Here is a 23,682-nt window from a genome sequence, read left to right on the forward strand (position 1 = left end):
GAATGTTTGTTGCAGGTGAAGGGGCCTTGTTGCATGGCACCACTGCCCAGCCACCTCTGAGCCTGAGGGAAAAAGAAAAATCAGTTATACTCGTCTTTTTAAAATAATTTTGAATTTTTTTCATCATGGATTCTCTGGTATAAATTTTGATTTTTAAAAATATTACATTAAAATATTACTTATCTTGATTACTGAGTTTTTTGATGCCTCACCCTAGTCCCAGCCTTATTTGGAAGATGAAGTACTGAGAGACATGGCGTGGGCTTTGTAGATCCAGACTCCAGGGAGTGCTGGGCCCACCCACCTGCTGGGTCACTGCCCCATGTGATGAAGCTGGAACCCAGGGAGACGATGGAGGCACACCATGGGGGCCCTGGACCAGGACCCTGAGTGTGGCAGTGCAGGGCTCCGACCACCAAAAGGTCTTCAGGTGGATGTGCAACTTGTCAGACTCATCGTAGTTTGTAAAAGAACAGGGTCTAACCCTCTAGCAAGGCTGTTGGTCTGAATAGCTTCTGTCACAGCAAAAAAAAAGGAGCCATTCCTAATGCCGTCCGGATCAGTATGCTGGGGGAGAGCCTTAAATCAAGGGTCCTGTTTTCCTGTTCCCTGCCCCCGAACCACATCTACTTCCAAGAAAGGAAGGACGGCCGGATCACTCTCTCAAGCTGTTGTTTATCTTCCCTCCGTCCTTCACAGAATCCCACCCAGGACGTCAGAGACCCTCCCTCTTTTTTTGTCAGGCATCTGTTTCCCATGGTGTTCCCCAGAAGACTGGCTCCCTGCAGTTCTGTGAACCCAGCCAAGGGGCCCAGAGGACCTGTCTCCAACAGCTACGAGCCCCTCAATATGCAGACAGGCATTCTACAAATCTGACAAATCTCCCTGGAGGTACTTACCCTGGGGCCCTTGAGAAGGCTTCAGGGGTAGTGCAGCTGAGACAGGAACTCCCTCAGGGGAACCCCTGGTGAGGAAGGTAATTCCCTGGAAGAAGAAAGGGGTTCCGGGTAAAGCAGAGGTTCTTAGGAGGCCCATCTTGATGGGCTTCCAGCCTTCTATGGATCCGGGACTTAAAAAAATGTGTTGCAGCTAATTATAATGGGGGAAAGTACAAGAATTGGCAGCAAATTTCTGAAAAGGAAAAGTAATAAGTGGGAACTTATCTTGCCAGCTTTTTAATGTGTTAAAAATAAACAGTGTAGGGGCCGGCCCCGGGGCTTAGCGGTTAAGTGCGCGTGCTCCACTACTGGCGGCCCGGGTTCGGATCCCAGGCGCGTACTGTCGCACTGCTTCTCCGGCCATGCTGAGGCCACGTCCTGCATACAGCAACTAGAAGGATGTGCAGCTATGACATACAACTATCTACTGGGGCTTTGGGGGAAAAATAAACAACAACAAAAAAATAAATAAACAGTGTACATAAGAAACAAAATGATGAAGAAGAAGATAGCACTTTTTGAGTATTAACTCATTTAATTATCTCAGTCCCACAAAGAAAGACGTCCTATTATTATCCCCATTTTACCAAAGAGGAGAGAAGGTACAGAGAGGATCAGTGACTTGCTCAAGGTCATACAGCTATTGAATATTTCAACTGGGAGTCCACCCCAGGTAGCCTGGGTCCAGGAGAGAACAGAAAACAGAAATAGCAGGTAAGTATGCTTTAGAATGTGTCATGTGCTAATGATTGCATTTCACATTAGAGAGCCTGGAAGAAGAGAGGCAGCCTGTGTTTACGATGGGCATTGGGTAATTACATTTTGGCACTACCCTTTGTTGGAAGATTCGGCCTCTAATAAAAGTGAAGCTTATGAAGAGTTATTCCTGATTTAGAATACTTATAAATAGGCTTGTGCTGAAGTTAAGACTGTAGGCTTTTGAGTCTGACAGTTAAAGGAGGCCACTTATTGGTGGAGGGCCTCTGCAAAGTGCTTTAAAATTCACTGGATCTATTCCTTATTAGTAACATCGGAACAACCCTGGCTTAGAGGGGGATTGGGAGGCTTGATAAGACTATGTTTGTAAATAATAACATCTTACCTGGGACATATCGAATGTTTATCAAATAGAAACCAAAAAAAGTAACTTTATAACAATGAATTAGGATCATAAAATTTGTTGAATTACATTTAAATTTAATTTAATAATGTAGATACTTCGACATTTTAGGTTCCATTGACTTTTAAAATTGATTGGTGCTTAATAGGTGGATAGAAATCAGGAATATTTTCACTGAGCATCGAGTGTGTCCTAGAGAAAGGGCCTCTGACGGCCTTCCCGGGAAGGTCACTGTGAATGGGAGGTTAGGTGTTCACCCGCCTCAGGGTTGCTTTGGCCTCAGGATACCTGGTCATCAGGATTGCTTTCCCAACCCTGCTGTCCATAGTTTCTCTTTCCACTCCTTGAAAAGAACCTTAAAAATAGAAAAAGACAAAATTATATATATATATATTTTTTTGGTGAGGAAGATCAGCCCTGAGCTAACATCCAATGCCAATCCTCCTCTTTTTGCTGAGGAAGATTGGCCCTGGGCTAACATCCGTGCCCATCTTCCTCTACTTTATATGGGACGCCCCCAGAACATGGCTTGACAAGCAGTGTGTTGGTGGGCACCCAGGATCCAAACCTGTGAACCCCAGGCCGCCCGCTGAGGAGGGGGGCGCTCACATTTAACTGCTGTGCCACCAGGCCGGCCCCCAAATTATCTTTTTTTAAAATTAGAAAACATAAATAAGCAAAAGGAAGAAAATTAAAATGCCTAATAATAATAAAACAAAGTAATAATTCCATCACCCGGAGGCAACCAGGGTTTACCAGTGCGGCCTCTGTCATTTTATGTCTGCACTTTCCAGGGGGGGCTCCTATCACTCAAACTGTCTTGTAACAGCCGTTTTATTGTACAATGTATCAAGATCGCCGCTCGGGTCAGGAAACGTTCTTCCTCAGCATAATTACTCACAACCTTCCAAGAGCCCATCCTCTTTCTCAAGTGTGATTTATTTGGCAAATCTTGCACCAGACACTTTGACAGTTTCGAGATTTTCACTTGACAAAGGCTTAAATGTTTACCTTTTTGCTGAAGTCTTTTGCATAAGCTTATGCATAAGCTTTGATTGCAGAGAATTTTTTTCTTTTCATTAAGACCTTGACCACCCTTTTTTTTTTTTAAAGATTTTATTTTATTTATTTATTTTCCCCCCAAAGCCCTAGTAGATAGCTGTATGTCATAGTTGCACATCCTTCTAGTTGCTGTATGTGGGACGCGGCCTCAGCATGGCCGGAGAAGCGGTGCGTCGGTGCGCGCCTGGGATCTGAACCCGGGCCGCCAGCAGCGGAGCGCGCGCACCCAACCGCTAAGCCACGGGGCCGGCCCCAGGACCTTGACCAGCCTTTAAAAACTCAACCTGAAAGCCTCCTGGTCTCTCATTTCTAGAGCACCTTCCAGCTTCCTGCGTAAAACAACTCACAAGACTGAACCGCACGAGGGGAGAGGCTGGACTGTCCAAGCCTGGACGCTGGCGGTTTAGAGATGTCCGATCTGTCTTCTGGCCCCACCCGAGCGCCTCCTGCTCGCGAAGGTGTCTCAGTCGCGCGCCGGACCACGCGCCCGGGATCACGCGGAGGCCGGCCCCAGGGTCGGGGGTCGGGGCTCTCAGGGCCCCCGCTTAGCGGAGCCCCCTCCCGGGCGCTGTGGACCCTGCGGTAACCCCGAGCCTCGCGCGTTCCGCAGGGGCCTCTGCCCCGACTCGGCTTCCTCGGGTCTGGCTTTGAAAGCGCCCTCCTCCCGCGGGGCCGGGGTGGGGTGCGGGTCTGAGAGCACGGGATGGGGCGTCCGCCCCACGGCTGCGACCCCAGCCGGGCTTCGGCTCCGCTGTGCACCAGGGCGAGCGGTGTGGGGTTAGTCAGAGGTCACAGCTTCCTCCTGCTCCCGCCACAGGGGAGTGGGGTCGTGACGCCTTCTCCACCGCCAGCCCGACTGTCTCCGCAGCCCACGACCCCCAGGACCCCGGGGGAGCCAAGCTCCACGGCCCCTCGGACCCCCCAGAGCCCCTCGGCTGCCCCAGAACCCGCCCAAACCACCCAGACCCCGGGCCTCCGGGGCGGGGGGCGCAGGCCCGAGTCGGCGGGCGGGGCCCTCGCCGGGATTGGCCGCGGCCTCGATACTTTGTAGCGCCCACCTTCCGCACCGCCCGCCGCGGCGGCGCCGCCCCCCGGGCTGCGGGCCGAGCACGCGTGCGCGCGCGCGACGCGAGCGGGGACCGGGGGGCGGGCGAGGGCGCGTCGGGGGCCCGGGCGGGGGCCTGGCGGGCTGGCGGCGCCGAGAACGGAGCGTCCCGGCAGCAATCTCGGCCTCCGCGGGGAGCAGCGCCCTGAAAGGTACGCGGGCGCCAGGCCACGGCCAGGCGGGGGTGCCCGGGTCAGGACGCCCTGCAGAGCCACCTGCTCCCCCACCCGTCCCCCCATCCCCGCCCGGGGCCAGGATCCCTCAGTGTCCGGGGTACCCCCAGGAACCCGCTTCCTGAACTCCGGAGTCCGGTCCGCATGAACCCGGCCCCTAGCCTCCTTCCCGCCCTTCCTAGAGCTGGTGTGGGGCCGGCGCTGGAGGAAACCAGGGTCTTGAGGGGAGCCATCCCTTCCCGCCCCGTCGAAGCTCTGGAGCCTTGCGCACTCGAGCGACGCGGACTGCGCGGCCTCATGCCCGGCGCGACGGGGAGAAACGCGGGGCCCCGAGTCAGGACTCGGTGAAACGGCGCTAAAGCCGGGAAGTGGCGGCGTAGACGGGAGCGCGTCCCCTGGACCCAAGAGGCGGTGCGGGGCGGAAAGAACTAGAAGCCGAGGCCAGCTCAGCCTAGGAGCGCGCACACGGGCCGGTCCCCTGCTCCCGGGTTCTCACCTGCTTTGTGGAAAGCAGTTTGGCAGTTTGTACTAAAAGCGGAGATGCCCTATAGCGCTGCCCTTTAACCTCGCTTCCAGGGGTCTGTTCCACAGAAGGAAGAGTAATTGCGACCCAAAGGTGTTATGTTTGAAAAAGCAATCACTAGGGTGCTGCCTGAGCGTCCACCGGTGGGGAAGTGTTTAAACGAGTCACGGCCCCCCCTTTCATGGGATACTTTGCAAGACCATGCATGTGGACTAGGAAATAGGTCTGTGGTATTAGCCAGATTAAGTACTGGCATAAACAATCTCTCTCTGCTGTTAAAAATTTGTTTTATGTATACACAGATTGGTATAAAAAAGAAAAATTCACAAAGCTTTCGAGTGCAAGTTGCCATAGCTTACCTGTGTGTGGCGGGCAGAGTAGATGGGCGGTAGAAGAGTGGGCTTTTGGGGTGTAACGGATCAGTGCTCCCCACTCTGGGACCCCTGCAAGTTTCTGCCTCCTCAGCCTTTGTCTTCATGTAGCGAAGGGGAAACAGTGCCTATTGTGAGGGCGGAGGTGCCACAGCGCAGCAGAACCAGGCACAGGGAGGCCCAACAATCCTCCATTCCTTTGCGTAGTTTTCTTTTTTTCATTTTTGGGATTAGGACAACCTTTAAATCTTTGTGTTTTTCAAATATAAGTTTGGGTGTTTTTTTTTTTAAGATCAAAATAGTTAAAACCAGATGGTGCTAGTCCTGCTCCCTCAGGCCCCATGGCCCTGATTTGCAGGAAGGCAAATGGGGTCTGCCCAGGCCCTGGCCCAGGGAACCTCCTAACTGCTCTGAGAGGCCTTGGCATCCATCTGGCAGATGCTGGGGAAATCTGAGGACCCCAACACACCTGGTCCCTGCCCCCACTGAGCCCAGAGGAGAGAAACAGAACACAGTTACCACGTGTGTAAGAACATGGAGGGTATTGGAGGACCAGGATGGGGCCCGTGGACAGGGCATCAGGGGAATCGATGAAAGGTCCAGAGGAGTAAGACTGTCCACCTGACTCAGTGTTGGTGCACAGCCAGGGACTAAACGGAACTTCTAGTGGGCATCTGATGCCCATGCCTCTTCTAGGGTGAGCTCTTGTTATTGCCATGTTCCAAGTGTCTGTGGCAGGAGGGGCCTCGCAGAGCTGGTCTGAAGGTTGACACAGTCAGCCTGTGGTCAGTGCTGGCCGTCGTCATGACTGCCGTCTTGTTTGCAGAGGGCCCAACTCGACGCGGAATGCAGAGCTTCCTGAAGCTGCTGAGGGGGAGTGAGGGCGCCGGCCCGCCCTTGGCGGAGCTGGTGACCCTCGCAGGCAGGCTGTGCCGCGACCTCCAGGACGACCCCATCCAGGTGCAGCCCTTGGTCACGGCCGTGCTGGACAGCCAGCTCCGCCTGCACCTCCTGGACAATGCGGACGTGGCCCTGGTGTGCGCCCGCGTGCTGACCCAGCAGGAGCAGCACCAGGACGCCTGCCGGCTGCTGGAGGTAGGAGTGGTCTGTGGGGGGTGCAGAGGCACGCAGCGGCCACCACCGTCCCAGCATGGTCTTTATTTATTCACTTAATGTGCCTGTGGTACATTTTGCTACCCAAATACTGGTATGTTTGATAGCAGGATGTTGCCTGCCCCAGATTATACTGGGGTGGTGCATATTATGTAGTATATACCTGTGTTACTTCCTAAAATCTGAGAAATTCTGAATTCCAAAATACATCTGGCTCAAAGGTGTTCAAATAAGGGATTTGGGAGTCAGTTTTTCTCTCTTTTACCACATATTACAGTCCATGCATAATTCCTGCTGAGTTTACCTTCAAGATGCTCAATTCTTTCCAGTTCTATTTCCACTGCCCCTCCCCACCAGCCATGTGATGTCCTCTTGGCTGCTCTCCCTATGTCCTCTCCTGCCTCCTTGATCCGTTCCTCACGTAGCAGCCAGAGGGAGTTTTAAAACTGCAGATGGGGCCATGCTGTGCACCTGCCTGCGATCTGAGCCCGCCTTCTCCACAGTTTCATCTCCAGACACTCCCTGGGCTTCCTCCACAATAACTGTGCTGGCTTCCTTGCTGTTCCTACAACTCCTGAGATATTTCTTTGTCTCAGGACCTTTGCACGTGCCATTCCCTCTGCCAGAGGCTAGAGCCCGACTCTTTCTGTGGCTGGTGCCTTCCTACCTGGTTTCTGCTTTTTTTTTGTGACGAAGACTAGCCCTGAGCTAACATCCGACGCCAATCTTTCTCTTTTTTGCTGAGAAAGATTGGCTCCGGGCTAACATCTGTGCCCATCTTCCTCTATTTTCTATGGGACGCCGCCTCAGCATGGCTTGACAAGCGGTGCATCAGTGCACGCCCAGGATCCGAACCTGTGAAACCCCGGCTGCCGAAGAGGAGTGTGAACACTTAACTGCTGCGCCACTGGGCCGGCCCCTCTGGTTTCTGCTTTAAATGTCACTCTACCTAGGCACTGCCCCCTTATTGTAGTACAGCCCCTCGTTCCCCACTCTGTGGCTCCTTCCTCAGTTCGTGATTAGAAGCCTATTTATTTGTCAGCCTGTGTTGCGTGTGCCTCCCGCACTGCACTGCAGGCCCCGTGAGGGAGGAGCTGCTGCGGTTTTCCTCCTTATAGGATCCTTGACACCCAGCGTGACACCTGCAACATAAGAGGGGCTCGGTTTTTCAAATCCATCAAAATAAACGGATGAAGTAAACAAGCTAGGGGACACACAATTGGACTTGTAATGCGTGCCGTGAAGGCAGTCAGTGATGCAGAACTCCCGGGAGAGGGTACAGACTCAGGCAGGGTGGTCTAGAAACGTCTCTGAGGAGGTGACATGTAGCTGAGACCTGAGTGATGTGATGGGGCCGCCACACCAAGAAAGGGCACTTCCTGCTCAGGGCCTCCCCACAGGCAGGGAGGTTGTGCGTGCGTTCCCTGACAGTGTGCCCCAGGCCGATGGCTGCACCCTGGCTGGAGGCTGCACGCCACAGCCTGGAACATGAGCTTTTTCTGACCCGTGGAGAGGAAGCTAAGTGATTCTCAGCACCTCCCTCCCCAAGAGGGTTCTGGGAACACGAGTTAAAGGCGAGAACCACACACACTGACCGCAGGGGCCCTGTCTGGGGGAGGCCAATGTCGGGCGTCCTTGGCCGTCTCCAAAGTCTGGTTACATGAACAAGTCACACTGGATTGGTGAGCTGTCACTGGCACAGACCTGGACCCCTCCATCCCACGTGGCTCAGAACGCGCTCGCTGAGCACCCAAGGGGTCAGCCCTGCTGGGTGGGTGAAAAAGGTCATTCACGTAAGACATGGGTCAAGCCTCAGACCCTCAAACCTGACCATGTGGTTCTAATCGCAGCTCTGACTCTCGTGTGCCCTGTGGCTGCAGGCCAGTCGTTTGCCTTCTCCTTGCCTCGTGCTCCTCACCTGTGAGGAGTGACAGAGCCGTGCTCACCTCGTGTGCTTCGTGGGAGGCTGAAGGGCTGACGTGAGCCGGTGGCCTTGGAGCCAGCTGCACGTCAACGAGCAGCTCTTCCCAGGGGTCAGGTTGGGTCGGATGGCGGTGCTCCAGGGTGGGCGAGGGCAGCCAGGTCTCAGCAGGCTTTTCTTGGCAGGGCTGCCGGGTGCCGGGTGGCAGCCAGGAGCTGGTGCAGCTCTGGAACGACATCCACTACCGTCTGGTCATGAAGCGCCTGGGTGTGGCCACGCTGACCCCGGTGCAGAGGTTCCGCTGCAGGAAGAGGTACGCCCCGGCCTTCATTTGTGCTTATTCCCTGAGGCTCCCAAGGGGTGTGCGGTCCAGAACCACAGAAGGGCTGAGGTGAGACAGAGGAAGGGAGGCAAGGGCAGGAAGAGGCAGACGAAGCAGTAACAGTCCAAAGGTAACAGGCTCAACGTCACCCGCTGTAGAGCCGCGCTCTCCACCTGCTGGGCCGGCCACGGGGGCGCATTCGTACCTGTCATGTGGGGCGAGGAGAGCGAGCCGTTCCAGGACCAAGACAGAGAGCTCTAGCTGCAGCAAGAGCCACTGCCCACCAGGGAGGGCCCCGCAGGGAGGGAGCCAGCAGGTGGGCACCTGACCCCACTCTCCTCTTGTCTCCTCCTGTGGGAGACAGCCAGCACATGTGCCTCAGGGCATCTCGTCCCCACAGTCAGGACCTTTTAAAGAGAGAAAGGGGAGAGTGCTGCAGCCATTAGACAAGGTACATGCATGGCACGTAATGGATGCTGAACAGATGTTAATACCAGTTACCACCATGACGATTATCAGCACTAAGCGTTATGACTACTAACTATTATTACTATCATCACCTGTCATGGATGAGGAGACTGAGGCATAGAAAGGTTAGTAACTTGCCTAAGGTTACGCACAAGCAAGATGAAAAACCAGTATTCCAGCCCAGACACTGAGATGGTAGAGCATTTGTTCTTTTTTTTTTTTTTGTGAGGAAGATCAGCCCTGAGCTAACATCCGTGCTAATCCCCCTCTTTTTTGCTGAGGAAGACCGGCTCTGAGCTAACATCTATTGCCAATCCTCCTCCTTTTTGTCCCCCAAAGCCCCAGTAGATAGTTGTATGTCGTAGTTGCACATCCTTCTAGTTGCTGTATGTGGGACGCGGCCTCAGCATGGCCGGAGAAGCGGTGCGTCGGTATGCGCCCAGGATCCGAACCCCAGGCCGCCAGCAGCGGAGCGCGCGCACTTAACCGCTAAGCCACGGGGCCGGCCCGGAGCCTTTGTTCTTGATCTTGGGTGTTCCCCCCTGGCCAGGAGGGGCTTCAGATCTTGCTTTGAGCCCCTGGCAGCCCAAGTAATGGGGATTCCTGAGCCATGGGGCCTGGTTGATGGCCTGGTTACTAGAAGAAGAGATGGATTTCTTTTGGACCAGAGAGAATTTTCTTCATGGTGCCCGCCACAGAGAGTGAGATATATCCTTGAAGCCTGGCAGTTAATCAGCCTTGGGGTCTGCAGGGATGCAATCACGTCCCTCCATATAGGTGCTGACAGCCTGCCAGAGTGCAGTTCAGCAAAGTAGACGATTTGGGGACCAGCATGCAGTGTCTGTGAAGAGGCCCCTGATTTCTGGGTGCTATTGGAGGTGCTGGTGATACAGACTGGGCCCTGCTCTCCTGGAGCTGATGATGGGTGTGGATGATGGACGGTAGACAAGGAAGCAAAGTAGGTCCCATGATTCAGAGCGAGGAGTGCTCGACAGAATGTGTTCAGAGGAGGACCATGACTCATTGGTTCTTTGCTGTAGGGAGGGGGCTGCAGCACAGGCCCAGCCTTGGAGGAGAGGCCTGAGCACAGACCTGTCCCTGCGGTCCCTGGGGGCATCAAGAGGGAGTGATGTTGGAGTGATAGCAGATAGCGGTGCAGGAGCAGAGGCAGGAGGTTCTGGAATCTCTGGGAGTGGCCAGAAAAAGGGTTCTGTCAGGATAGATTTTGGAGGATTTGCTGATGGGTTGGATGTACTGGAGGCAGTAAAGATGGAATAAAGCCAGACTCCAGGGCTCTGGGCCTGATTGGCTGGAACACGGTGGCTTCTCACCAAGATGCACAGGACATGGGCTGGGGAAGATTTGGAGAGGGGGGGATCGAGCTCCATTTGGTTTGTGGGATGTGTGGGATGCATTTTTGACGTCCATGGGCATTTGTTCAACTGCTGTTTGGATCTCAAGTCTTGTATAGATAGGTGCTGTTTGTTTACATGTCACTTTTTTCTTTTGGAAAAATTCAAATATACAACAGTAAAGAGAATAGCATAACCAACCTCAATATCCTCATCATCCAGCTTTAACAGTCATCGGCCACTGGTCAGCGTTGGCATCTCAGTGAGTGATACTGGAAACCCTGGTGAGACCCCATGAGAGTGTGGAGCAGAGTATGGGCCCCTCCCTTGTTCAGGGGCTGGACCCCTGGGGCTTTGCAGCACACAGCGAGGCGAGGAGGAGTGGCCAGTGAGATGTGAGGAAGTCCAGGGCTGTGTGGTGTCTGGGAGCACATGAACCGCATCCAGGAGAAGGGGCTGTAACCACCTCCTCACTGTCCTCATCCAGGAACCCACCACCCCCAGCCCTCTGTCCTGGCGGCCTGAAGAGCCGGAACTTTTCCACAGAGGTTCGCCAGAAGCTGCATGATTTCGCTTCCGGCGTGAGCACCAACCCCAGCAAGGCTGAGCGGGTAAGAGCTGACAAGAGGGAGGCCAGGCAACCCTCCCCTTAGCTGCCACTGCATCCTTAGGGGACCCTACACCCTCAGTTGTCCCTCCGCCCTTAGGTGACACCCCCTTAGGCGACCCCCAGCCTGAACCTCCCCAGGCCTCCGGAGTGGTCTGTCTGCCAGGCCGCTGGTGGTCTCCGCCTCTCCTTGAACTCCCCTGGGGACAGGAGCTCGCTGGCTGGCAGCCCCTGGCCGTGCAGCCTGCACACGTGGAGGGTTTCGTTTTCTCACGTGGGGTCATAATATCCCCAGTCGGTGTGGCTTCAACAGCGGTTCACTGAGCACCCACTGCGGCCAGGCCCGGGGTACCAGGGTGAGGAGAGTCGAGCATCTGCCTCCGTGGAGCTTCCAGCGAGGGGGAGGCAGGTGCCCGCGGAGGCCAGTACCTGCCGAGGCTGGTGGGCGCCATCCGCGGTCCCCGGAAGGAGGAGGGATGCAGGGGGGTGAGCTCGCGAGAAAAGGCGAGACGGGCAGGACGGAGTTTCCTGCCGCTCAGAAATCTGGGCGGCCTCTTTCCTCCACGTTTCTGCTCTGTCCAATCAGCGGGGCTCTCCTGTGTGGCTCCACCCGCTTCTCTCCCCATCCAATCAGCAGAGCTTTCCCAAGTGTTCGCTCCGCTCACCTCTGGTGCTTGTCAAATCAAGAGGGCTCGCTTTGTGCCTGCTCCGCCCACGTCGTTCCCTGTCCAATCAGCAGGGCTGTCCCAGTGGTCGGCCCGCCCACTTCTCGTCCCCGACCAATCGGCGGGGCTCCAGAGCTCTGCGCGCGCTCCGTGCGGGCGGTGGGCGGTGTCGGCCGGGCGAGGCTCCGGGCCCTCCGGCTCCGCCTGGCCGTGGGCGGGGTCTGCGCGGCTTCTCGGTCCCCGGCCGCTCGGTGTGCCGGTCTGCCGCGTGCAGCCCGCGGCCGGGGCCGGCGCGGCGCTAGCGGCCGTGTCGTTCGGGCAGGAGAGCCTGGCCTCGGAGACGAGCCTGAGCGCCGAGCAGGTCTACAACTGGTTCGCCAACTACCGGCGGCGCCAGCGCGCCCTTCTGCAGCGCGCGGAGCCGGCCCCGGACGCGGCTGCGGACCCCGGTGCGAGGGCGAGGGTCCCGCACGCCCCGGGGCCCCCGGGCCGCCCCCGCGTGGGCTCCGGGCGTGGGCACCGGCCTCTGTGGTCAGGTGAGTGGCCCCTCTCCGCACCCGGTGTCCGGGCCGTGCCTTGGTAGGGCCCCTCTGGTCGCAGGGGAGTCCCCACACCCTTCTGCGCGTTCGGGGCGAGATCGCTGAAGCGGATAGTCAGGTGGGGCTGCGGCCGCCGTTTTGCGTTTGGAGGTTACTTTGGGGCCAGGGCCAGAAGTCAGTGAGTGGATTTAGGAAGTGAGCCAAGCACCAGGCTTTAGGGTGCCCCGGGTTCAGATCAAGGGGCCGAGAATCTTGGGATGACTTAGTGGCGACACCGTTTCCCGGCCAGTGGGGCTGCTCTTAACCTGCTGGGAAGGAGGCTGGGACTCGAGCATCACCGTCTTCCCCTCTGATCGGCTTTCAGCAGGACCTGAGGAAAATGGGCCTGTACAGTCTCCGGAGACGACCCAAGGGCCATGGGAGCCTCTGGCCCTGTCCCTGGACTTCTCTGGAGATGAGACTATGCCACAGCCAGTGGCTCCCAGGTACTGCCATCCCCACAGGCCGTGTGACCATCTCCCTGTTCAGCTCCCCATCCTCGGTTGGAGACCAGGCTTGGCGTGGAATTGCCAGGGCCGCATGCTAGGACCAGGTCACTGGCAGCTGACAGCAGAGACAACTGTGACCCCAGGGGTGGTGGAGCCATTGGCAAGGAGCCCACATCAGGGACCCCACACTTGCTCCTTGGAGCCTGTCTCACTGTCTCACAGCCTGACTTCACGTGTATTGGAGAATGGAGAAGCCAGACTTAGAAAGAAAAACAGGCAGACTTACCTCCTTAAGGCAACCTCAGCTGTCCTTGTGGTTTATTTCTAGTATCTTGTATGGTTTGTATTTCACTGAGTTAGTAACAGCCAACATTTCCTGAGTTCCTGCTACCTACCAGGCACTGTCCAAACACTTTCCCTCACCCTACACTCCTGGGATGAGGCACAAACCTGATGGGAGGACAAGGCGAGTGCCGGCTGGCAGAAGGACTAGGCCTGAGCCCGGGGCCAGGCCCGGGTCTTGTGTAACCATCAAGCTGTGCCCCGTTTTTCCATTTGCTCTTGTGACAGCTTCTCTCATGACACTACCCGAGCCTGGCACCTCACATCCAGGCTGGCCTCACCCAAGTGTGTGACCTTAGGCAGGTTCCTGTGACCTCTCAGTGCCTCACTTTTCTCTCCTGTGAAGTGGGGCTAGTGATAGGACCTGCCATGTGGGTTGTTGCAGAGATTATAGAGGTGGTGGGGAGGAGTTAACAAAAGACCAAGAGCATCATCTGAAACACAGTGAGCATTTGTGGAATATTAATCCTTTAAATTATTATCAACTGCTGCCTAATATTCCTTTAAGATCAGCTGTCATTTATTCACTCAGCTATTAGGCTTTTTTAGTTGTTTTCAGTTTTCAATATTGTGGAACAATGCTACATTGAAGGTCCTTGTAAATAAACTGCTGATGTATTATAGGTTTCCAGTAATAATATATTTTTTTTGTGAGGAAGATTATCCCGAGCTAACATCTGTGCCAGTCTTTTTCTATTTTGTATATAGGATGCGCTACGGCATGGCTTGACGAGCGGTGTGTAGGTCTGCGCCCAGGATCTGAACCTGCGAACCCCTGGGCCGCCATAGTGGAGCATGCGAACTTAACCGCTATGCCACTGCCTGGGTCCCATTCAGTAATAGTATTTTTTAAGCATCTCTAGAACTCTTGCAGCCACAGAGAGAACAGTGAAGGCAGTGTGACTAGGGATGTGGTGGGTGATTAGGAGTGTCAGTTGCAAAGTTGAGTCAGGAACCCAGATTTCCAAACTGGCCTGGAGTCTCCTCCCAAGCCCCACTGCCCTGGCCTGAGGAACCTCGGCCTGCTAAGGGATGGTGTCTGCTGTGTTCCCCAGGTCTCTGCAGGGTGCTGAGATGTACCAGGAGGGGCCTGGCCATGGTCCTGCCACTCTCCCTGCCGTCTGCCCTGGCTCTGGCCTCTGCCCTCTGGCTGTTGGCAGTGATGTGCTGGACCCCTCCCTGGCTGCCCCTGAGTCGTGGCTGATGTCCCTTGCACTGGCATCCTCCAAGGAAGTTTCCTTCCAGACTGGGCAGCTGCTCCACGGTCACGGGCTGGACTTCATGACGCGCCCTGCAGACGCTGCTGTCACTGTGTCCATCACTGCCCTCGGCGAGCCCAGCCCCACAGGTGGGTCTGCTCCAGACAGAGCATGAGTTTTTGAGCCAGATGCTGGAACTACGTGGGTCTCATTTGAGGGGGCGGAAGTGTGGAAGAGCCAGAACTTTCTGCTGGAAACCCTGTGTGTTTGATTAGACCCAGAACCAGTGCAGCTGGAACAGATTCTCTTCCCACAAACATCCCAGATACTTCTTGTTATTTTATTTTGTAAAATAAAATATACACGTCTGAAAAATAAGACAGTGAGGAAAGAGTTAATGAAATGAACCAGCTGCCACCCCAGTGCTTTCCTCTCCAGTCCACCTAACTGACCTGTCCACATGCCTGCCGCAGAGGAGAGCGGAGTCTCTTAGAGCCCCACCTCTCCTCCGCTCTCATCTCATGATAGAAATACCATTATTTTAGTTTCTTTCTTAGTTATCATTGTAGATATAAATACCTGTAAAGAATACGTATTTAGATACATTTTTCATCCACCAAATACAGTAGCGTCTTGTGACATCCTTGTGAGGCTATTGGCACTATGAATTCAGCCTGTCACCAAAATTTCTTAGTCCTCTATGGTTATAGACGTGTTTTCTTGGACGTGTTTCCAATTGCTTTTTTTTCCCTTACATTGCCTGCATTTGTCACATCCTTCAGTCCGCTCTGAAGACTTGCTGCTGGGAGCCCTCCTTCCCCATCCCAGTGATGTCTCCCTGGGCCTGGGATGGAGCCGTCGTCCCAGAGCTCCTTGAGTCGCTTCCCTGGGTTTGCTCCAGTGTTTCCTGAATTGCAGATCTAGTTCTTTCCTGTTCTTGTTCTTTCCTGATTACTCAGCAAAGAACAAAACAACTTGTGCAAAGTTGTCTTCAGTTAACTTTGCAAGAAAGGGTGCCTGTAAGATAAATCTTCTGAGTCCTTGCATGTTCTGAAATTGTCTTTAATCTGCTTTCACATTTGATTAATAATTTGGCAGAGACAGAATTCTGAGTTTGAAATACTTTCTCCCTTAGAACTTTGAAGGCATCGTGTCGTCGTAGCCTCCAGTGTTGATAAGTCGGACCTCATTCTGATAGTCACTCCTTTGCAGATCACCTGTTTTTCTTTTCCTGGAGTTTTTTTAAGTCTTGGTGTTCTGAAATTTCACAGTGATGGTCCTAGGTGTGAGTTTTTTAAAATTTACCATGTTGTTAAGCCTTTCAATTTAAAGAACAAGAGAACAAGTTCTCCTTTAAGCTATGGGCATTTGTTATATTCTTTGATAATTTCTTTGATAATTTTCTCCCTCCATGTTCTCAGTTCTCTCTTTAGAGCACGAATGTTATTTAGATGTTGGAAATCCTGGACCAATCTCCCAAAATGCTTCCCTATTTTCTTATGTTTTTTTTCTCTTTTTGTCGTATGTCCTTTTAGGGCTATTTTTAAACTCTGTCTTCCAATATTTTGTTTTAACACTTATATTTTGACAGTTATATATCCTAAGAGAATTCTAAGTTCTCTTTTCTTATCTCTGAATTTTCTTTTCTTCATAGATCATCTTACTTTTTTTTTTTTTTTTTTAATTGAGGGAGGTGAGCCCTGAGCTAACACCTCTGCCAGTCTTCCTCTATTTTGTATGTGGGATGGTGCCACAGCATGGCTTGATAAGCGGTGTGTAGGTCCACGCCCGGGATCTGAATCTGTGAACCCCAGGCCACTGAAGCAGAGGGCGTGAACTTAACCACTATGCCAGTGGGCCAGCCCCATCATGTTAGTTTTTATAGATGCAATAACTTATATTTCTCTGAGTATCTTAATTAGAAGTTTCAAAAAAGTATGCTTTGTTGTCTGAAGGCAGGAATATTGGGACTGTGGATTTTGGCCCTTCCTTAAATAGAGAAGGATGAGGGGCCACAGAGAGGAAGGGACCTGGAGACTCGTTCCTCTGGAGGCAGCTTTTCAGTTTGATCACGTTGGTCTTTCATTTCTTGCTGACCATTTTTTTTCACTGTCAGAGGCTCAATGTCTGTTTGTCTGCATGGACTAACAAGGCTGGAGTGGGGCACTCGCTGGCCACCTTCCCTCTGGGCCAAGGGAGGCTGGTCTTCACCCCAGGTGCAGCACGCCGAGGGGTGACGTTCTCTGGGGATCGGCGAGCTTCCCTGCCGACTGCCTGAGCACCAGGACCTTAGCCGCTCGCCCTCGCTGCTCCCTCCCTTCCTCCAAGCTCCTCAGCTCCTGCCCTACACCCCAGCTTCCTTTCAGGTTCCCCACCATCTTGGGACTGTACTTGTGCCTGAGCCTGCAGAACTGTGGACACGCCCACCTGCTAATTATCCCCCACGACACTCCCTTTGTTCTGAGCTTGTGGCTTTGTACTGCTGTTTCTTTTGGTGAAGAAGATATAACTCATTGGTCTATTGTGTTTGAACCAGAAGTGTTCAAATTAGCACTAAGCTGTGTTTATCCCTCAGGTTATCTTTCGATAACCTAGTTCTGCAGGAAAGAGGAAACAGCAGAAAGTGGAGGTGGAGTCATATACCGAATGGTCGGGAAGGTTCCCTGATCTGAGAAGGTCTGGGCAGCTGACTGGCAGGAGGGCAGGCAGTGTGGGCCCAGCCCGGCTGGCCTGGGATTCCGGCTCTGAGCTCAGGGACTCTTAAGCTAGTTTCACCACCTGGTAAACTCAGGGCAGAAACGAACCTTCCTTCTCTGCTCACTTTGCTCCTAAATGTCTGTCAACCCAGACCTGATCAAATCCACAGTGGCTTGTCTTAAGAGTGAAAGATATTCTGAGATGTTGTCTGAAACGTCTTAAGTAGAGAGGAAGAGTGAGATGAGATAGTGACACCTGGCACCTCAATGAAATCTAAGGGAAAAGCTAAAAATGATAGCAGCCGAGAGCTGGCAGCCCAGCTTTTGATGAGCCGGTACGAGAGACACTGAGAGAAGTGGACTGCCCACGTCCCCTCCTCCCGGGGTGGCGGGTATGGGCAGATGCAGTTCCGAGTCTGGCGCTGGGGGCCGGCATGAGGTCTGGAAGGATGAAGGAAAATTTGAAGTCAGCAAAATTTGACTTTGCTTTGTTCTCTGGAAGCCCAAGGAGGCCATTGACATCAACAGTTGTGGCCATTCCTTCCTCAGTGCGGGAGGCTGAGGCCAGGGCTGGCCAGGCTGGACGCTGACCCTCTGTGGGGTCTTGGTTGTGCTGCACGGGAGCTGTGCTTCCTCCCAGCATTGGGTTATGGGATTTCTTCCATTCAGGATTCGCTGACGCACCTAGAGGCAATTCCCGGAGCACGTACCTGGAGGAGGGTCCAGGCACGAGTGGTGGCCACGCAGAACAACAGGCAGGCAGCTTCCTGGTGACACAGCCCCCACCGCAGGCTCCCGAATTCATCCTCACCCCGAGGTAAGCCCTGCAGAGCCCCGGGCTCAGGTGAAGCTTCCTACGAAGCTTTCTTTATCTGTGGGTAGGGTGGTGCTTGGTTTATAGACTCGCCATCTCAGACGGTGCAGGGCGAGTCCTTTTCTTACAGATTTCTGGACACCACGGCAGTCCCCCTGGCCTGCATCTGCCAAAAGAAGAGGGTAGTTTTTCCCTCAGATAGAAGAACGCCTGGAAACACCAGTGCAGACATGGGCATCTGTCCTGTGGACGCTGCTCAGGCCTCGCTTCTTCCCCAAGATCGCCCTGGGCCCCAGCAGCCTCTTTCTAGCATTTTCTTTTTCTCAATGACTGTCATAGTTTCTGAGCAGCATGAAGATCCTGATTGTATATTCCAAATTGTAGTTTTGAAAGGGCTTGGGAGGGCCGTGAACAGCCTAGGTGCTGTAGACTGGTCTGTGGGGACCAGGACAACAGGCCAGGAGACTGCAGAGGCGGAGAGGAGGGATGGAGGAGCGTGGCAGGTGCTCTGGTGGAGAGGGAGTCTACCTAGGGACCACCAGGACCAAGTCCCCAGGGTTCAGGGTCTCTCTAATCTGAGAGCTGAAGGCCAGGTTCCCAGTGAAGGGAGAGTTACAAGGGACATGCGAGGGGGGGGGAGCAGCCCCCCAAGTCACAGGCTCTGGTTGCTGAAACAGCCAGATGGTGAGAAAATCCAGACCATGCAGAGGGCTCACTGTTCAGTTATGAGCGGGAGCCATGATGGAGCAGATTGCACCCAGGGTCCCCTCGAGGCTTGCCTGGCCTCTCCACTGGCTGTCTCACCCTTGGACTCCAGTGCCCCCGCCCATCCTTGCTCTGATCTGATGACCTTGATTTTTTCTTTAAAAACAGCTTCATTGAGACATAATTGCATACAGTAAACCAGCCTGTTTAGATGGTACAAGTGGCAGTTTTCTGAGTGTGACTAACGTCTCCACCATGAAGCCATAACGGTGCTGAAGGTCGTGAGCCACTTAGGTCGTTCCCAGCCGCCTCTACCCCCACCACCCCCAGGACCACGGATCTGCTTTCTTTAGCTGCATTTTCCAGAATTTCATGAGTGAAATCATACAGTATGCACTTTTTTTTGGGTCTGGCTTCTCTCACTTGGCCTGATGACTTTGAGATTCACCTCTGTAGCGGCATGTATCTGCAGTTCCTTCCTCTTTATTGCTGAGTCCTGTTCCTTGTGTGGATGGACCACAGTTTGTTGGCCCTTCAGCTCTTGGCGGGCATTTGGGACTTCGCTTGGGCTGCTGTGAGCCATCCTGGACACATGTTGGTCTGCACGTTCGCCTTTGTGTCTCTGGGGCGCATGTACCCCTAGGAGTGCAAGCCTGGCCTTTCCTTTTTTTTTTTTTTTTAATTTTTAAAAATTTTTTGTGAGGAAGATCAGCCCTGAGCTAACATCCATGCCAATCCTTTTTTTTTTTTTTTTTTTTTTTGCTAAGGAAGACTGGCCCTGGGCTAACATCTGTGCCTGTCTTCCTCCACTTTATATGGGATGCCGCCTCAGCATGGCCTGACAAGCAGTGTGTCAGTGCGTGCCCGGGATCCGAACCCGGGCCGCCAGCAGCGGAGCGCACGCTCTTAACCACTATGCCACGGGGCTGGCCCTGACCTTTCCCTTTTGGGGGAACTGCCCGACTATTGTCCCGAGTGGCTGCACCTGTCACCTGCCCTGCTCTCCCTGCTCCTCCCCCTGATTTGGTCCTAATGGCCTCTTGTCTTCTTCACCCCCCAGGCCTGTCCCTTCTTTGTGACCTTCTCTTCACGTTTCTGCTTGCCGTCCCCTTCTCTGTGAGTCTGCTCTGACATGCCCTCTGACCCACCTGAGCCAGCTGTCGAGGTGTGACATAGGCCCCTCTGGCACCCGCACAGCGGAGGGCCTGCGGGGAGACTGTCCCTGCAGAGCCTCCAGTACCTGCAGGGCTCCTGCTGTGCAGAGAGCTCTCAGGGCCTGTTGCTCACAGGGGTCAGCGTGACCTGGCGCCCCCTTGAGACAGGGCCTGGCTGTGACGCTGTCTCTTTTCCAGCGCCCCAGAGCTGGCACCGGCCCCGTCTGCCTTCCCCGGCCCTGTGTCCACTGTGGAGCTGAGCCAGCCCCTGCCCTCCAGCCAGGTGAGGCCCTCCTACCAGTTACTGCGGGTTTCCCTCCTCACTCCTGGATCCTCAACTGGTGCCTCTGGAGTGAACAAACCGGGCAACGATGAACAGGGGTAGGGATGCCTCGAGGCTGGACGTCAGTGGAACAGGAGCTGGGGGGCAGTGTCTTGCGGCAGTGTTTCTTACTGAGTCCAGATGTGGTGGGTCCAGGGTCAGAGGTGCCCAGGTGGGAAGGCAGAGTCAGGCAGAGGGTGCCTCTGTGTGTAATGCTGTGTTGGCTTTCCAGGCGCAGTGGCCCGACAGCCAGGCCTCCAGTGATGCCTTCTGGGGAGCCAGGATGCTCCTCGAGCTTTCAGGGGGTAACCTGGGCTGAGCTGCCCCTTGGGAACCCAGCCAGTGCCCAGGGGAGCAGGTGTGGACACCCGGCTGTTCAACACAAGTTACAGTTTTATCCAGACTGAAAAAAAGGTTCCCCAGAGTTCTGGGGGTTCCGCCAAGAAGCACTGAGAGCTGTGTAGCCCCCTGCTGTGTTTGAATAGTTTGTTTGCCAGCTTCTCCCTATATCAGAGGAAGCATTTGAGAAATGTCCCTGAGATGAGGAGTGGAAGGGGGGTCTGCTTCACTCAGGCCGCGGCAGATCACATGCTCCTGGGCAGGTTCTGAGCAGTCAAAGATCTTTCTGGAGAGGAGGATGTTCCGCTGCTGGCCACCCTCCCCCGTCCTGTGACAAGGCTGAACTTCTCCACCCAGTTCCCTTGGTGAGTGAGGCGTGGGCAGCGTTCTGACGTCTCTGTGTCTGTGGGGGCTTCTACAAAGAGGCAGCTGTGGTTGGGGACCATCCCTAGGGTGGGCCAGGGTGCGTTTTCCCCTCAGGTTGTAATTCATTGTGTTTGCAAGACAAATGTTGTATTCAATTAAATTAAAGTTTTATGTTCTGAACTCCCCCCTTTTATTCACTTAACTATAACCTGGACACCTGTCCCTGTCAGTCCCTGGCTAGCGTTTCACAGCATGAGTGCACATTAATTGACATATCGTTAGGATTGTTTCTGATGTCTCTGTTTTATAAGGAGACATCTCTGCCATCTGCTCTTTATCGAGTTACTTTGTTGTGGGAACAAGGAATTGCCCCGTGGTGAAATGGTTGTGCCCAAGCCCACTGGGCCCCGGGGGCCGAGTGTGGTGCGTCCTGGCACATCTGACCCCCTTCTCCACGTGTGACTTTGACACTCAGGACTGTCACCTCTAGGAATAGGCCCGTGATCCTCGCCTCCCCCATTGTGTTAGTCGGCAGATGTGTGCTGAGCAGCTTGTGTGAAACAGCCGGGAGCAGAGTCAGGTTTGTGCCCTCGGGCCTCACAGGATCATGGGGAAGACAGGAATAAGCAGGCAGTTATGGGTAGTTGCCGATAGGATGATGTGAAACAAGGGGCTGCTGAGAACCCAAGATGTGTGGAAGCACTTGAAAGATGAGACACTGGGAGCCTCCTGGGAGGGGGTGTCTCAGCTGAGACCTCCCACAGCTCAAGGGTGCTCAGCCTCACTCCCCTTTCACCCCCACTCTGCAGACCTAACACCCATCACGTCCCACCTTCATCGCCAGAACTGCGTATCCGGGCATCAGTAATAACGTGTACTTCCACCAGGGACGTTCCCTCACATTCCATGTTCCCTAAAACCACAAATATTTCAGGACCTCGAGGGCGTTATGCTAAGTGAAGTAAGTCAGACGGAGAAAGACAAATTCTGTGTGACTTCCTCATATGTGGAAGATAAACAAAGATAGATACGGAGAGCAGATCGGTGTTACCAGAGGGGAAGAGGGTGGGGGAGGGCGAAAGGGGTCAGGGGCACGTGTGCACGGTGGCGGATGGAAACTAGACTTGTGGTGCTGAACATGGTGCAGTCCATACAGAAGCTGAAATAGAATAATGTACACTTGAAATTTATATAATGTTATAAACCAATGTGACCGTAATAAAATAAATTAAAAAAATAATAAAATGAAATAAAATCTTTATTTTGAAACAGTTGCAAACTTACAGGAAGTTGCAGATAGAATACAAAGGTCTTTTTTCTTTGAACCATTTGAGGATAAGTGCCTGAGGCCCTGTAGTTCCCCAAATGTATGTTCCCTGCAGGTAAGGACTTCCACACACCCAAGGTCTGACCATCAACTCAGGAAATCAGTGCTGATGCCTACCGCCTTCTCATCGCTAGACCCCGTTAGCGATGTCCCAGTAATGCCATAAATTGCCAAAGTATCCTGTCCCATGTCACGTGCTGCATTAACCTGACGTGTCTTTTGATGCCCGTCAGCTGGAACAGTGCCCTGTTTTTCCTGGACTTTTATGACTGTGACACTTTGGAAGATTACAAGCCAGTTACTCTGTAGAATGTCCCTCAAAGTGACCATGTCTGATGTTCCGTTGTAATTTGGGATATGTGTTTTGGGAAGGAATATCCCAGAAGTGATGCTGGGTCCTTATTGTGTCTTACAGGTAGCACATGATTTGGATTGTCCCATGATTGAGGTGGTTCGTTTTGATTTCATGTTGTCAGCCAAGCTTCTCCGCTACAAAGTTACCCTTTCTCTCTTTGTATAAGTATTTTGGGGGAGGGTGCTTTAAAACTATGTAAATATCCTGTTTCTCATCAAACTTTCTATTAACATTGATTTCCTAATCTGCTTAACTCTCATAATTCTTGAACACACATTTACTTTCACATTTATCCCAACTCTGGAATCTGAAGCATCAACTTTCCCCCATATACATACACAGAGTTAGGGTTAGGGTTAGGGTTGAGGTTGGGGTAAAGGTGAGGGTTGGGGCAGGGTCAGAGTTGAGTCAGGGTCAGGATCGGGGTTGGGGTCAGGGTAGGAGTAGGGTTAGGTTAGGGTCAGGATCAGGGTTAGGGTTAGGTGTTAGGGGTTCGGGTTTGGTCAGGGTCTGGGTCTGTGTCCAGGTTAGGCTTAGGTTTAGGGTGAGGGTTAGGGTTGGGATCAGTTAGGGTTAGGATTATGGTTAGGTGTTCTGGTTGGGGTTCAGTTTAGCATTATGGTTCTGGTTCGAGTTTGGTTTTGGGTTTGTGTTTGGGGTTAGTGTTCAGATTAGGGGTTTGGGTTCAGGTGAGTGTTGGGGTCACGGTTAGGGTTGGGGTCAGGGTTAGGGGTTAGGGTCGGGGTCACGTTAGGGGTTAGGTTTAGTGTTAGGGTTCGAGGTTAGGATTCGGGGTTAGGATTCGAGTTATAGCAGTTAGGGTTTGGGTAGTGTTCAGGTTCCGGTTTGGGTTAGGGTTTAGGGTTCTGGTTTGGGTTTGGGGTATGGCTAGGGCTAGGGCTATGGCTAGGGCTAGGGCTAGGGTTCTGGTTAGGGCTAGGGCTAGAGTCAGGGCTAGGGCTAGGGCCCGGGCTAGGGTTCGGGTTTGGGTTCAGGTTCAGGGTTCGGGTTAGTGTTTGGGTTAAGGTTTGTGTTAGGTTTAGGGTTCAGGTTTGGGTTAGGATTCAGGTTAGGGTTCCGGTCAGGCTCAGGGTCGGGCTCAGGGGTGGTGGTGGGGTCGGGGTGAGAGTGAGGGTTTGGGTTAGGTTAGGGTTTAGGTTAGGTTAGGTTAGGGGTTAGGGTTAGGATTAGGTTTCTGGTTGGGGTATAGGGGTTAGGGTTTGGGTTCGGTTTCTGGTTAGGGTTAGGTTAGGGTTCGGGTTTGTGTTAGGGTTAGGGTTAGGGTTTAGGATTCCA

At 53.5% G+C, this 23,682-nt stretch overlaps 1 protein-coding gene across 2 annotated transcripts; it reads left to right on the forward strand.

Annotated features, from left to right (window-relative positions):
• The first annotated feature begins 5,627 nt into the window (after nt 1–5,627).
• Nucleotides 5,628–21,757, forward strand: ANHX (anomalous homeobox). Of its 2 annotated transcripts, XM_087423569.1 has the most exons (9): nt 5,628–6,387; nt 8,512–8,639; nt 10,956–11,079; nt 12,063–12,276; nt 12,644–12,764; nt 14,165–14,457; nt 17,674–17,821; nt 19,876–19,960; nt 20,232–21,757. In XM_087423569.1, exons 1-9 carry the CDS (start codon nt 6,097–6,099, stop codon nt 20,316–20,318), a joined length of 1,491 nt encoding a protein of 496 aa, XP_087279695.1. In that variant the 5' UTR covers nt 5,628–6,096; the 3' UTR covers nt 20,319–21,757. The 2 variants fall into 2 exon arrangements, with proteins under 2 accessions (XP_087279695.1, XP_087279694.1); XM_087423568.1 differs by having other exon boundaries at nt 19,876–20,300.
• The last annotated feature ends 1,925 nt before the right edge of the window (nt 21,758–23,682 follow it).

Source organism: Ceratotherium simum, chromosome 35, assembly GCF_057802395.1.
Source record: "Ceratotherium simum simum isolate JZ-2026a chromosome 35, ASM5780239v1, whole genome shotgun sequence".
Classification (NCBI taxonomy): Eukaryota; Metazoa; Chordata; class Mammalia; order Perissodactyla; family Rhinocerotidae; genus Ceratotherium; species Ceratotherium simum.

Coding starts and splice junctions, on each gene's coding strand:
- ANHX (XM_087423568.1), top strand. CDS start 6,097: ATGACTGCCGTCTTGTTTGCAGAGGGCCCAACTCGACGCGGAATGCAG. Junction 8,640..10,955: donor AGGTTCCGCTGCAGGAAGAG/GTACGCCCCGGC, acceptor GTCCTCATCCAG/GAACCCACCACCCCCAGCCC. Junction 11,080..12,062: donor ACCCCAGCAAGGCTGAGCGG/GTAAGAGCTGAC, acceptor TCGTTCGGGCAG/GAGAGCCTGGCCTCGGAGAC.